Below are 14,297 nucleotides of genomic sequence, written 5' to 3' on the forward strand. Positions count from 1 at the left end.
CTTGATGCTCTCCTACAATGGGGTCTCAGGGTAAGGCTTGCCTTCATTAGACTTGGAGGTGGGTGAAATACAGAGTTCTTTGACATTGTAGGAGACTAATCGAATTAGGAAAAAAAGATGTGGTCCTCTTCCCTGGTCACTGATTGGGATCAGCTCCATCATATTTGATCAGATCTCAATGCAGCTGGGCTGGCTCTTAGTAACAGCCAATGTGGCCAAACTGATACAGCTGGCTGACAGAAGGAGAGGTGGCTTTGTGGTGCATAAACATATTATGTGACCCAGTCAGATGAGTGGAATATTTAGACATTAGCCAGAATAGCAGGGGGTGGGGGGGCAAGGGCCCAAGGGGGGTGCAAGGGGTAACTGCCCCCGATCCACAAATATTATTGAAAAGCATTGAAAGTGCTAAATTATCTGAGGTTCTGGATCACCACCCCCAGCAGGAGTCTGCTCCCTGCAATGTCTTATTGACAGTGTACTTTTACCTGTGATTTCCCAAGAAAAGCTCAACAACTTTGATTGCCTAAAAAATGCTGAACAACTTTGCCCCCCCCAAAATCCTGGCTACGTCCACAGTGGGGGGCAGCCACGAAAATGGGAGCAACCACCCTGCCCTGGGAATGTGAAAACAGGAAACCATTTACACTAACTCGTTTCAATGTTCTCCCCTCAGCTATTTAAATAATTTTATTTAATTTCAAGATTTATCCGCATTCCAGATCTGAAACGTGTTATGTCCGTGTTATAGTGAAGAGTTAGAAATTGTACCAGGCGTGTTACTACAGTGCACTTTTTATAAATTGCCCTCACTGTATGGAATCAAACATTTTGCTTTTGGAAACTGAAGGTCCGTGGAATACAAATAAATTTGACTCCGGCTCTTGGGTGGGGGATGAGAACTTGAAAATGCAACCACCATTGCACTAAGCGCCGCTGAAATCAGTGCAACTTTCTTCTGAGTAAATACACTTTGGACATCGTTGAAAACCTCACAGACCTCAGAATGTTGCTGAGAGTGCTTCCATTTAACAGAAAGGACATTACTATTTTCAACTCCATTTGAACCAGAAAGAAATCAATACTTGCCTAATGGAGAAGAGAAAAACAATTCTGGAAGCTGTGTTCCAACTTTAAAATAAATGTTAAAAAAACACACAAAACACCAAAGGAGGTAGGCACTAATTAAAGTGTGACACAGCGTACTTGACTTCAGCTCCAGTCTTTCAAAGTATTGCTGAGTCCAAATCAGATCTGCAGAACTTTCTATACTTTCCCTCCCCGCTAAAAAAAATCTCACAAAAGGGTAATCAAATCCAGCAAAACACAACTGATGCCTCGTAACTCAAAACAAAAATGACAAGTTGAGTATTTGTTAGCTGTACTCTTCACACACCTCTTCTGAAACTGGAGATGGGTGTTGATTCAGAATATTTTAAGCTGCTGACCTTGGAAAATGGAGCTAAGTCATCCAACATTTTTTGCCTTTGTTAAACAGTAAACAAAAGTGCTGGTCACTCTTGTCCCCCAACAGAGGCCCAAGGGCTACATTAACTAAGGTGAAATCAGGATGGCTTCTCAGAATCTATCTGCACCTAACTTAGCAGATTTAAGGTAAAAAAAAAAAAAGAATAGTTTAAATGCAATTGCTTATGAAAACTGTCATTGACAAGCACCAATTTGAAATACCATTCTATCTTTTCCCTAACACCGGGGGGATGCTATTTTTAAAATGATGCCTCCTAAGACACATAGGTTTGCCATCTAAAAAGGAATACAACTTTTTTTTGGAACAACTGTTCCTTCCCATATTCAAATTTTATGCACATTTAATCAATGAATTGACTAAAATGTATGTGCTTTTTAAATTGGATACCAGTCTACTTGAAGTAGGTCTTCTGATGATGCCAAAATGTCATCTCCCAGGCATTCCCAGGGACGCGGGTGACGCTGTGGTTTAAAACCACTGTGCCACTTGGGTTTGCCGTTCGGAAGGTTGGCGGTTCAAGTCCCCGCGACGGGGTGAGTTCCTATTGTTTGGTCCCAGCTCCTGCCAACCTAGCAGTTCGAAAGCACGTCAAAGTGCAAGTAGATAAATAGGTACGGCTCCAGAGGGAAGGTAAACAGCATTTCCATACGCTGCTCTGGTTCACCAGAAGCGGCTTAGTCATGCTGGCCATATGACCCGAAAAACTGTTAACGGAAGTGGACAAACGCCGGCTCCCTCGGCCAGTAAAGCAAGATAAGTGCTGCAACCCCAGAGTCGTTCATGACTGGACTTAACTTTCAGGGGTCCCTTTACCTTTACCTTCAGATATTCCCTACAAAGCCAGCCTGCAAAAGGTAAAACGGCTGATTGCAGGGGCGGTTTGGATCCAGCCTGCAAATGGGCAACTTCTAAAGGGGCTTGCGTCAAAGAAGCACCCCTCGCCAAGGAACTACTGGGGCATATGAAACTGCTGAGAATTGACACGGCTTTTGAAAATAAACAGTGCAATTCTGTGCATATCCACTCAAAAATAAATCCCACTTAACAGGTAAGTGTGTGCAGATTGCAGCTTAAGTAGATGAAGAGTCCCGTCCGCTAGTTTTTATTGTTTTTAAGCAAACTGCTTGACGCATGGCCTTACCTTTCAGTGTTTCCTGCAGTGTCTGTGCAAAGGCTGCTAATTTATGACTATCATGGTTTTTCACAGCATTTTCTCCCACTGAGGGCAAAGGAGTCAGATGAAGGTTAACCAGCGTTAGGTCATTCAGTCCGACCTGGACAGGTGCAAGCAATGCGTTAGTATTAATTACATTTATTTGTCGCTTGCTACATAAAATGTCTTGAAGGAAACACAACAAAAGTGTTGGCAGCCACAAAACTCTGTCATCTAAGTTTCAAGAAAACTGCTTTTGTGCCCGGTTATGACATGCACACACATTTGAATAACCCAGATTTGTTCCCTTAAGAAAGACGCCCTCAGACATCGATGCCAAACTTCAAACACAGCACCTTTAAAAAACATTCCCTTATTCACATTCACCCATCAGCAGTTACTATCAAGATGACCATCCCATATGTACAAAGAGGCAAGTGTATTATTAAGAAATCAAAAGTAAATGGTTGTTCTGTTTGTACATATATGAGAAATGATATACAGTGGTACCTTGGTTTATGAACTTAATCCGTCCATTCTTAAACCGAAACCGTTCTTAAACCGAGGCGCACTTTCCCTACCGAGGCCTCCCGCCACTGGTGCCCTTCCACCATTCGGATTCCGTTCTTAGACCGAGGTAAAGTTCTCAAAATTCCAAAAAACCAAATATTTCTTAAACAGGGCTGCTTTTAAACCGAGGTACCACTGTACATCATTTCTCATATATGTACAAACAGAACAACCATTTACTTTTGATTGCTTAATAATAACAATCTCCATTCTCCAGCATTGGCACCGATTTCTGGCAAGATCTTGTGAGATCTCACAGAAGTCACATGAGATCTCAATGGAACCTGCCGCCATGGCGCAACCCAGGTATGGGATGTGGCAGTGACGGCACTTCCTGTTTTGCCTCAAGCGGTGAAACAGGATGTGCCGCCCTTGGCTTGCGTTGACAGACCTTTGACCAAGCATGGCCCTTGAATTCCTTCCTCAAGGATGTAATACAACTGAGAATATGCCCATGCTCTCGATTTCTTTCACTCAAGAACTTTTGTGCACCGTTACCTTGAAATGTGCAACGTAAGGGTGAGGATACGTCTGCCTCCCATTGCCATTCGTGGGGGGGTTCTCGTGGGAGATGGCATCCTTCAACTCTACCCCTGCTGTTGTGTCCCACAGGAAGCCAGAATATTCTATGCACTGAGAGGCAAAAGAAAGACAATCTGATATTCAAAAATATATAGATCCACCCACACTCTGATCCTTTCCTTTCCCCTCAGTCCGCTTAACAATGAGTTTCCAAAAATGAACTGAATTGACAGCAAGGATTAGTTGGGCATCCATAGCTGAATCCATGTACTGAATTTGTATGAGTGTGGGTGGTATCTACTCTTAGTAAGGTAAAGGTAAAGGTAAAGGTGCCCCAGACCATTAGGTCCAGTCGTGACCGACTCTGGGGTTGCGGTGCCACAGCGCACAGAAACGCCGTTTACCTTCCCGCCGGAGCGGTACCTATTTATCTACTTGTACTTTGATGTGCTTTCAAACTGCTAGGTTGGCAGGAGCTGGGACCAAGCAACGGGAGCTCACCCCATCGCAGGGATTCAAACTGCTGACCTTCTGATTGGCAAGTCCTAGGCTCTGTGGTTTAACCCACAGTGCCACCCGTGTCCCATCTACTCTTAGTAGACCCATTTAAATTTATGGACTTACATTAGCTGTATCTATTAACCTCAATGGGTCAACCCTGAGTAGGAGAGTGCTTACAACTGTGATCAGGGTGTTGGGGTTTTTTGTGTGTGTAAATGTATGCTTTTATTACCATCTCCAGAAGAACACCACATATTTATAATGTTATATTTACAATTCAACAGGATATCCTCTTATGCGCAGGTACTTTTTAATAGTTGTTTTCACATTGACAGTGAGCCACTAGATTAGTCGTTTCGAAACCCATAAACAAATAAATATACTGTCTGGGTTTGTGGCTAGCAGGGACATTATACACACAAATACATTTTATATTTAAAATGCATCGACAATAAAACTCTTTGCTTTCCTGGCACAAAACTTGCTGCAGTCGGACAGAAATAAGCATTTCCAAAATCAATAACAAGGTCCAGGAGAAAAGCCAGTTATGAGTAGTCAGCTCAAAGCAGAACTGAAATGCAGTCCTTGGCAAAAACAAAAACCATAGAAGCTTTTTTGCTCAAAACAAGGGGTAGCTATGTCCTCAGCTGGACAAAAACACAATGTTGTGGAAAGGTCATGGCATGCAGACTAAAGTACTGTATTTTTCGCCCTATAGGATGCACTTTTTCCCCTCCAAAAATTAAGGGGAAATGTGTGTGCGTCCTATGGAGCGAATGCAGGCTCCTTGGCTTCAGCGATAGCAACGGGAAGCCTCCGAAGCGCAGAGGAAGCGCTCCTTCTGCGCTCCGGAGGCTTTGCGTTGCTTTCGCTGAAGCCTGGAGAGCGAGAGGGGTCAGTGCGCACCGACCCCTCTCGTTCTCCAGGCTTCAGGGATAGCTGCCTTAAGCCTTCGGAGCGCAGCGTGAGTTCCCACTGCGCTCCGCAGGCTTTGGGTTCCTTTCACTGAAGCCGGGACAGCAAGACTCTCCTGGCTTCAGCGATAGGAACCTGAAGCCTACAGAGCTCAGCGGGAACTCACGCTGCGCTCCGAAGGCTTCAGGGATAGCCACCAAGACACAAGTCAAGACAGCCAGCGGGATGGATCCCGCTGGCTGTCTTGGTTCCTTTGCTCTTTGGGGCTGGAAGGGGGGAACCCGGGCTTCCCCCGGCAGCTCTGAGAAGCTCTGGGAGAAGTGGACAGGCTGCGTGAAATAATTTCCCCCCCTTGATTTCCCCGTCTAAAAACTAGGTGCGCCTTATGGTCTGGTGCGCCTTATGGAGCGAAACATACGGTACCTTGTGAGGCTGGCCTGAGGGCTTCTCAGAAACCGCTGTCTTCCAGCATCCTCGAGGGCCCTTCCATTTCCGGATGTTTGGCAGGGTTGGCTGGTTCAACTCCATGCAAAACTATAAAGGGACCAAGCAAACAAATAACAGCCATTACATATGGGGATACCTATCTTGTGAGATACCAGGCTACCTGGCGAAGAATATTCCCAAAAGCTTCATTTTTTAGCTGGCTCATATCCCTTTTCTCCGTGCGCAATTTTTTCAGCATTGCTATCTTACGTTCAGCATTGCAGACCTTCACGTTGAAAGCAAACGGAAAGCCTTTAAAATTGCCTCGATTTGCAAATTAACAGGAGGCCAAAGCGTTTAAGGAAAATAAATAGGTGTAACAAAAGCTACAGGGGAGCGGGGAAGGAAGAAAGGCTTCACAGCAAGAGCGTCAGAGTCGGGGGTTTTTTTAAATAAAAAACCCCCGATTCAACAAAATTCAAAACACTGGGGAGAAGAATAAAGCTGCAAAGGCAACTCTACAGTTTTTCAGTGAAGCGGCGCTACTTCATGCCAGGTAGAATGCCAGACTGAGGATTGTGAGGCAGCCTCCACAGTCAGAACAAGCCAAAGAACAAAGAGTCTGTTATTTAAAATAAAAATAAAAATGAATGCCATCTCCATAGAAAGGGGAGCTCGCTAGTCTCCCAAGTGTTTCAGTCCAGGCTCATGTTCTCTGAACATCCCACCCAATCCTTTTTAAAAAGAGCTGGCTGCTAGCATATTGAATATTCCCGATTGGGCTCCAAAATGGGATTCTCAGTTAAGTCAAGAGCAGTCAGTGATAAATGTTAGCCACTATACTCCTAGCACCCATTTCTGGCAACATAAACCAAGGCCACCTCTCTTCTTAAGTCTGATCACCAGGAACAGGTTTACGATGAACCAAAAGCTACCAATTTATAAAAAATATAGACCTGGATCCTAAATTGCTCCTTTATTCACGTAAAGGGGGGGGGGGCAATTTCCACCAACTCCTGCCTTTACCTGGAGCCCTTCCCACAGCATATTCCACCCCATTCCCAAGGGCCCCCCAACTTTCAGAAGCCGATTTTCAAGGAGACCACAGAGCAAAGAGAAAGAAAGGCTGAAAAGCGCAGTTTCGTGAACTGTGTTTTGTTGGTGGGAGGAAAGCAAGGATGCAAGCCAAGCTGAGGATTACTGGAATATTGTCATGAATGTACTGTGTGCTTTACACACAACGACACAACAAAGGAAAACATGTTCCTGCCCCAAAGATGCGTTGTCTGTTCTGTCCTATCCCATAATTGACGTGCAGTGCTAATGTTGATGGCTCCAAAAATAAAATAAAACATCTTGGGGAAATGATACAGGGACACATATTGGCACATCCTGAACTCTGTGAGGCAATGCTAGCCATCCTTGGGAGTTACACTCAGCAGCAGTTTAGATCAGCATCGCTGACACATTTCTGAACTCCAGGAGAGGCTGTCGGCTGTGACAAAGTGAAATCTGCAGCCCTCCTGCACAAGAAGCATTGGCAGATTCAGGGGAACCTCGAAGTTTGTAGAAATAGCCCCCCCCCCCAAAAAAAAACCATGGCAAAGGAAGCTGCGGGGAGCAGGGAATCAAAACAGCCCCATAAGAACTCTTTTATTTTGTTTATTTTATTTTTTGTAAATGCTTTTTAACAGCTTATTATTACAACACACACACACACACACACACACACACACACAGCACTTTGAAAACAAACCACAAAAGAAAACACAAAACAAATGATAAACATATATCCATAAATCCGCAAGTATCTGCACACGGACTCACGTTATCCAATCTTTAATTCTTATTCTATTCTAATAAGACTTCCTCCCTCCTCAACGCGGGTCTGATTTTAAACTCGATAAACTGTTTCTTTCTCATTTCGTCTTTTCTACCCTTCTCTCTCTATGTTGTATTTGTAAACCGTAATTTGTTTTGCAAAAATTATTCGAAGCAAGTCCAGGTTTTAATTTGAGGCCACTGTTATTTTTAAAATAATCTCTGTACGTTCCCCACTCTTTTTGAATTTATTGTTTAGACTGTCCCCTAACTGCATCCGGCATTTTTGCCAACTCAAGGTAATCAAATAATCTTTCTTGCCACTCTTTTTTGGTTGGTACTGCTTCACTTTTCCAGTTTTTTTTTGCAATTAGTATTCTTGCTGCGGATGAGCCCCATAAGAACTCAATACAGTGGTGCCTCGCAAGACAAAAAGAATCCGTTCCGCGAGTCTCTTCGTCTAGCGGTTTTTTCGTCTTGCGAAGCAAGCCCATTAGTGGATTAGCGGATTAGTGCTATTAGCGGTTTAGCGGCTATTAGCGGTTATTAAAGGCTTAAGGGATTAGCGGATTAGCTGCTAAAAGGCTGTTAGCAGCTTAGTGCCTTAGAAAAAGGGGGTGGGGAGCGAAAAAAACCCCCCAGGAATCGCAAGACATTTTCGTCTTGCGAAGCAAGCCCATAGAGAAATTCGTCCTGCGAAGCACCTCCAAAACGGAAAACCCTTTCGTCTAGCGGGTTTTCCATCTTGCGAGGCATTCGTCTTGCGGGGCACCACTGTAGTGTGGAATGCCGGGTTGACAGCCAGGTAGAAGATTAAAAGTTAAGAGCAAGTCTTTGATTCTGTTGCCCCCAAACTCCTTCAGCCACACACTCAAGGTAACACACATTCACCAGGTATGCCACTCGTCACCCCTCTAATATTTAATGGTTTTATGGCGCACAGAACAAAAGAAACATATTTGAGATAAGGCAGCTCCATTGTAAATGGGAAAAAGAAATGTCCTTATCTTTATAGTGCAGGTGCCTGAATGAGCAACCCAGAATACAAACCAAGAGACATTTGACTGCTTTTTCTCTCTCTCAAGCCATCTGTCACTACTATAAAGCGCACCTGCGGGCTACACATCCAAAGAAAAAAAGGAGACCGATTTGCTCACAATGAATGGAGAACGAAAGATGAATCGACGGATCCAGAAAAGAACATGTATTTATGTCAGACAGTATCAAAAAGAGACTTTGATAGCTGTTTCTTAGCAGCAAAGAAAACTCCTTTTCAAATACCCTGTTAGGGAAATTTTTAATAGGATGTTCTTATTGTCAGAGGCCAGGATAGAGAAAGCGCAACAAAAGGAACCTTAGCTGTGTGGTTGGCTGGCATGCCGAAGGCCTCGTGTTCAACTCCTGCCAACTCCAGCTGAAAGGATTGGGTTGCAGGTGATGCCAAACACCTTTCTGCCCGAGACCCAGGAAGGTCACTGCCAGGGAGGGTAGACAATAAGGGGCTAGATGGACAAGACTTTGACCACTTAGACCAGACGCAGCCAATGTGGTGCCCTGGTTGGATGGCAAATCTCACCCTCCCTGATTATTAGCCAGGCTACCTGAGTCTGAGATGGAGCCCATTGGATCCGGAGAGTTAAATATTGATTAGTCCTATCTAGACTATTAAAGCAGTTCTCAGAAAAGAAAAAGCTGACGGTCCTTTCTCCACCCCAAGATGGCTTTTTCCTAGTCAGCTGGAAAGCACAGGCTTTTGTTTTCTTGGCTGGCTATATTCCAAATGCCAAAGTGTTCTTCGCCAGTTCTTACCCAAGCAGGTCAAACGCCTTTGCTATTTTATAGCCATCAACCATCGAAAGTCATTAAAGAAAGATCTTTCACTGCTAGATACACAAGAGCCTAGAGATGGCTATGTTTTCTCTTGATATCACACAACGGCACTCCTCTTATAATATCCTCGCATTTGTCATGCCCGGTGCAGTGAAGGTCAATATGACCTGACTTTAATCTTTATTTGCTTGTACATGTCTTGAGGTTCAAGCCTTAAATTAAAAGTGGGAGATTTATGTAGGCATTTGCAATTTCCTCGGGTCAACTGGGTTTAATTAATTTCAATTCGCTTCAACTTTGATAAACCAGCAAATTGCAGAAATCAAAGACAATGTGTACTCATTCGGCTAGTTTTGGCTGGATGACTAAACAATTAATCTTGGCTAGACGGAACATGCAAGCTAAGTGAATTACACAAGGCTGATGAGAGCATTTGCAATGTTTGCAAACTTTGAAGTTTTTCTCATGTACTGCAATTTTTAAAAAATTGTTCTGTAATTTCTGCAGGAAAACTCACTCTCTTTCTCAGAAAGGTACAAGAGGAAGGATTCCAGAGCCAATGCCAGACATCTGCTGAAGAACAAGTTGGAAGTTCAACTCTTTAAGATCTCAGCTGAACTAGGGACAAGCTATGTTGTGTGGTTACTATACTGGGAGCCTTTTAGTTTAGAAAAACGGTGAGTAAGTCAGGAAATTGTAGAAGCGCAATTTTCCCCTCCATGTTATGGGGAAAGTGGATGGAAAGAAATTTTTCTCCCTTGTTCGTAATGTAATAAGAATTTTAAAGTCTTAGATATATACTAAATGTTCACAAATGTGCCAAGCAAACACGTACATAAATATATAAACCACATGTCTGAAGCAGCACAGGAAGACAGTCCTGAAACCATTTTGACTCCCAAGCTGACCAAATGTTTCTCTGGAAGGAAGGAGGAGGTAAAAAAAAAACCTTCCTTATTACAGGAATTTAGTAATCACCATTTCAAAGGATAACAGACTACCAGGAAAAGACTACCAGGAAAGGCAATCAGATAAGGCATTATCAGATAACCTGCCAGACAGGAGATAAACAATGCACTCAGATTTCTGTTGTAGACCGCCCTTTCTGTGATGTAGGTATGATGTATCTGGGGGGTGGTCTTGAGCTACACCCCTTTCTGTGATATAGGTATGATGTTTCTGGGGGGTGGTCTTGGGTTACACCCCTTCTGTGATATATGTATGATGTATGGAGGGGTGGTCTTGAGCTCCAGGGCAGGGAATTTAAAATGTCTATATAAGGCCTTGTGCGCCATGGTTTGAGGTCCTCCTCCTTTCCTGCATGTGAGGGGAGCACACTGTTGCAACAGATCAATAAAGATCAGGCTTACTAGCTGCTTTGCTTCTCAATATTCTCTGGTTGGCCTCTGTTATTTTCTCCTACCAATAGGGAACCCACGTAAGGACTCTATACGGGCTCTTGGATAGCCAATAAGGGGAAAAGGGCAGATTTTTATTGTTTACAACAATAAGACTAGAACTTAAAGTGATTCAATGCAACACAACGCTGCAAAATTACGTGCAAAAAGTACTTCTCCTCTGGTTGGCATGACACAGTAAGCCAAACCATTGTTTACCAGAAGGGTGCAACTGTATAGGCTCCCAGAGAAGAGCTTGCAGCTTCTTCGCTCTTCCTGGGTCCTTTTTACTTCCACTCTGCACCAAGCTAAGCCATGCTTTTGCTTAGCGTATGGTCCTAACCTGGGCTTGTCCTTAAGCTCTCTCTTCGCGACATACCCTGCCTGCATTATAAATATATATAGGAAGAAGACTGAGAAGCTGCCTAATGAGTCATTTTGTTCTTCCTGAGTGAAAGATGGTCACAAAACAAGGCTGGAAAAAGGAAAAACCTAGACTGGAAGTATCATTGAGAAGTGAGGTGAGTGAAACCTAACGCAACGAGTCAACTTGAGCTCTCCGGCCAACTGTGATTCCGCTTCGTATCTTTCTTGCTTTTTTGCATTTGGCATTCACCAGTTTGTTAAGCCTGAGACACCTGATTCAGCCTCGCTCGGTGAAACCCGCTTGGTCGGGAACACCCACAATAAAGGAGAAAATTTGTCAGGCTCCTGTAAAAGGTGCTGTTGAGACAACTGGCTGACAGACAGGCAATGGCTCTCCAAAGCAGTTACAACTGTTGGCTTCTTCTGCCTGTTTGCTTCGGCAAATGTCGTTGTCAGTTACAGCCACTGACCTCAGGGGCGATGAACTGGGAGGACATACTTTCCAAGGCTGTGTATGCATTATACTTTTAAATAACACTGGAAGCACATTGCTTCCCTTAACGAATTATGGGCACTGTACTTTGCAGAGGGTTGCTGGTTCACTGTAACTCTGTGAAGGGAAAACTACAGTGCCCAGAACTCTTTGAGGGAAAGAGTATGCTTCAGATGTGCTTTAAAAGTATAGCGTCCAAGTCCAGATTTGGCTATGTGTGTCGATAGCTGCAGCTGGCTCTGATTCCATTTAGCCTTGATGAACTCTTAGAAAAAGGAGTCGGTGGAAGACCAAAGAGAAGACAGTGATCACTTGCAGGTGAGAGGAAGCACTTAAAAGCAGAGGTGGCATTGAGTGGAGGGGGCTTCTGCGGCTAGGAGGTGCTAACTCATACCTACCTTACTTTTCTGTGTATAAAACTATGTTATTATTTTTTAAAATCATGCTAAAAAGTGGGGGTCGTCTTACACATGGGTAGTGCATAGGGTGGACGTTTGATTGGTTGCTGCTGCGGCTGTCAGGGCTATTGTGTGTGTCATTGGTTGCTGCGTCAATGGTTGATGTTGATTGGTCGACACGTGCAGGTGAGCAATTTTGGGCATCCCCCCCCAAAAAAGCTCCAAAACTCTGGGCAATCCTTCCCAAAAGAAGCTCAACAACATTGTGCCATCTCCCCCCATTTTCTGAAATTTCATGGGGGGACGTCTTATACACAGAAAAGTACAGTGCATTTAAGTTTTAAAGAAAAGCCGCAAAAAAATTCAATTATTGTGGCAATAAAGCCTATGCACCAGTTCCCTTTCCGAATATTATTTATCTGTGCATGAATATATACGTTACACACAAGCATGCTGCGTGTGCAGAAAAAGTTACATGTTCTCTCAAAGAACTGCCAGGGCTTTGGCACTTTTGAGTCCGTAGAAAGGAGGAGTGTTATTTGGGCAGGGTATAGCTCTCTCTTCTGTTTAACAGTCATCTCATGAACAGTCTGCTTTGCTGTGAAAGTGATTTAGGACTAACAAAGATAACAATGGGTTTAATCACGATGAAACACTGATCTGGCTGAAATGTATGGAAGCCGATGTGCCGGGGAGACAAGAAAGCCACTGAGAGCGCATTTGTCGAATCTGTTATGTTCCATGCCAGACATGGGAGAAAGAAATATTCTCTCAGAGCGAGGAAGCTGCGAAATCCATCCATCCTAAACTTGTTTTCACATGTCTATATTTTGTTAGGAGAGGAACAGAAAGCCAGCCAAATGATACAAAATAAGTTTTCGAAACTTTGCAAAACACACACATACACCAGTTCGTATATAAACGAATATACGTTTTTATGCCACTCCTTCTTATAGTGCACTCAGGGGGTAAACAGGAAGGCATCCAAAAAAAGAGGCCACAAAGGTGGGGAGGGAGAAAGGGAGATACAGTGGTACCTTGCAAGACGAATGCCTCGCAAGACGAAAGAGTTTTTCGTTTTCTGAGTTGCTTCGCAAGACGAATTTCCCTATGGGCTTGCTTCGCAAGACGAAAACGTCTTGCGCCTTTTTAAAAAAACCGTCAATGCATTCCTATGGGAAACCGTCAATACACAGCGGTGCTTTGAAAGATGAAAAAATTCACAAGATGAAAAAACTCGCAGAACAAATTAATTTCGTCTTGCGAGGCACCACTGTAGCAGTATGCTCAGAGGAACAACCATGTTTGCAGAAATACAACATTTTGTCAACCGAAAACCCATGAGAATTTACCCTCCTTGCACTCTAAACAACAGCAGCCACAGCCTAATGAGGACTGAGATGGTCACTTGCCATGATATGTTGACAGACACTTCTAAAAGAAAACATGAAAATGGGGGGTGGTCTGCTACAGAAGAGTAGGACTGGCTGGATGGCATCCTATGACCCAAGGCAATTGTGGGACATTTCCCACAACAATGCAGAAATCAGGAAGCTTCGAGAAAAGCTAGTTTTTGTACTGCAGCATCTGAAGCGGGATCCAAAGAATTATTTTAGGCATGCCCAAAGGGTTACATGCACCCAGTGGGGATTTTTTAAAGCCCTCCCCCATCTAAAAAGATACGAGAGTTTCTCTGTCTGTCTGTCTGTCTGTCTGTCTCTGTCTCTCCCTCACTTTCAAACGTGATCTGCTGTGCAGCATTGTCAAAGATCCTGTGAGCATGTTGAAAACTCGTATGAACAGTACGAGTAGTCATGTGGTTAATAATTGTAGTCCAGAGAATGCTAAGAGAAAAAAGAGCAGAAGACTCTTACTCTTTTACACGCTGCCTTAGAGCAAATAATAATAATAATAATAATAATAATAATAATAATAATAATTTATACCCCGCCCATCTGACTGGGCTTCCCCAGCCACTCTGGGTGGCTTCCAACAGAATATTAAAATACAGTAGTCCATCAAACATTAAAAGCTTCCCTAAACAGGGCTGCCTTCAGGTGTCTTCTAAAAGTCTGGTAGTTGTTTTTCTCTTTGACATCTGGTGGGAGGGTGTTCCACAGGGCAGGTGCCACTACCGAGAAGGCCCTCTGCCTGGTTCCCTGTAACTTGGCTTCTCACAGGGAAGACTGTGTGCTGACTGCATTCAGGTGTCATGCTAAACCATGGTTTAGCACTACAATAATAAGTCTCAACAAGCCTTGAGCTTGTGCACTGTCTCCTCCCATCTGGCACGGCTATCAGAAGGAGATCAGAAATTTAGATTAACTACAGTTTAACAGCTGGGATAGCTCAGTTGATAGACCTTGAGACTCTTAATCTCAGGTTCATGGATTCGAGCCCTAAGTTGGGCAAAAGA

General features: G+C 43.7%; 2 protein-coding genes across 2 annotated transcripts in view; both read right to left on the reverse strand.

Moving 5' to 3' along the window:
- The window catches only part of ANLN (anillin, actin binding protein), a 495,425-nt gene that overhangs the window by 82,057 nt on the left and 399,071 nt on the right, over nt 1-14,297 (reverse strand). The gene's annotated exons all lie outside the window — the stretch shown is intronic.
- EEPD1 (endonuclease/exonuclease/phosphatase family domain containing 1) overlaps nt 1-14,297 on the reverse strand; it is a 67,986-nt gene that overhangs the window by 6,688 nt on the left and 47,001 nt on the right. The window contains exons 3-5 of the mRNA XM_083407083.1: nt 5,574-5,684; nt 3,711-3,845; nt 2,631-2,763 (exon numbers count right to left, since the gene is read on the reverse strand). Coding sequence (XP_083263209.1) covers nt 2,631-2,763; nt 3,711-3,845; nt 5,574-5,684 — 379 coding nt within the window. The remainder of the gene's footprint in view (nt 1-2,630; nt 2,764-3,710; nt 3,846-5,573; nt 5,685-14,297) is intronic.

This window comes from Podarcis tiliguerta, assembly GCF_965153285.1.
Source record: "Podarcis tiliguerta genome assembly, chromosome: 12".
Taxonomy (NCBI): Eukaryota; Metazoa; Chordata; class Lepidosauria; order Squamata; family Lacertidae; genus Podarcis; species Podarcis tiliguerta.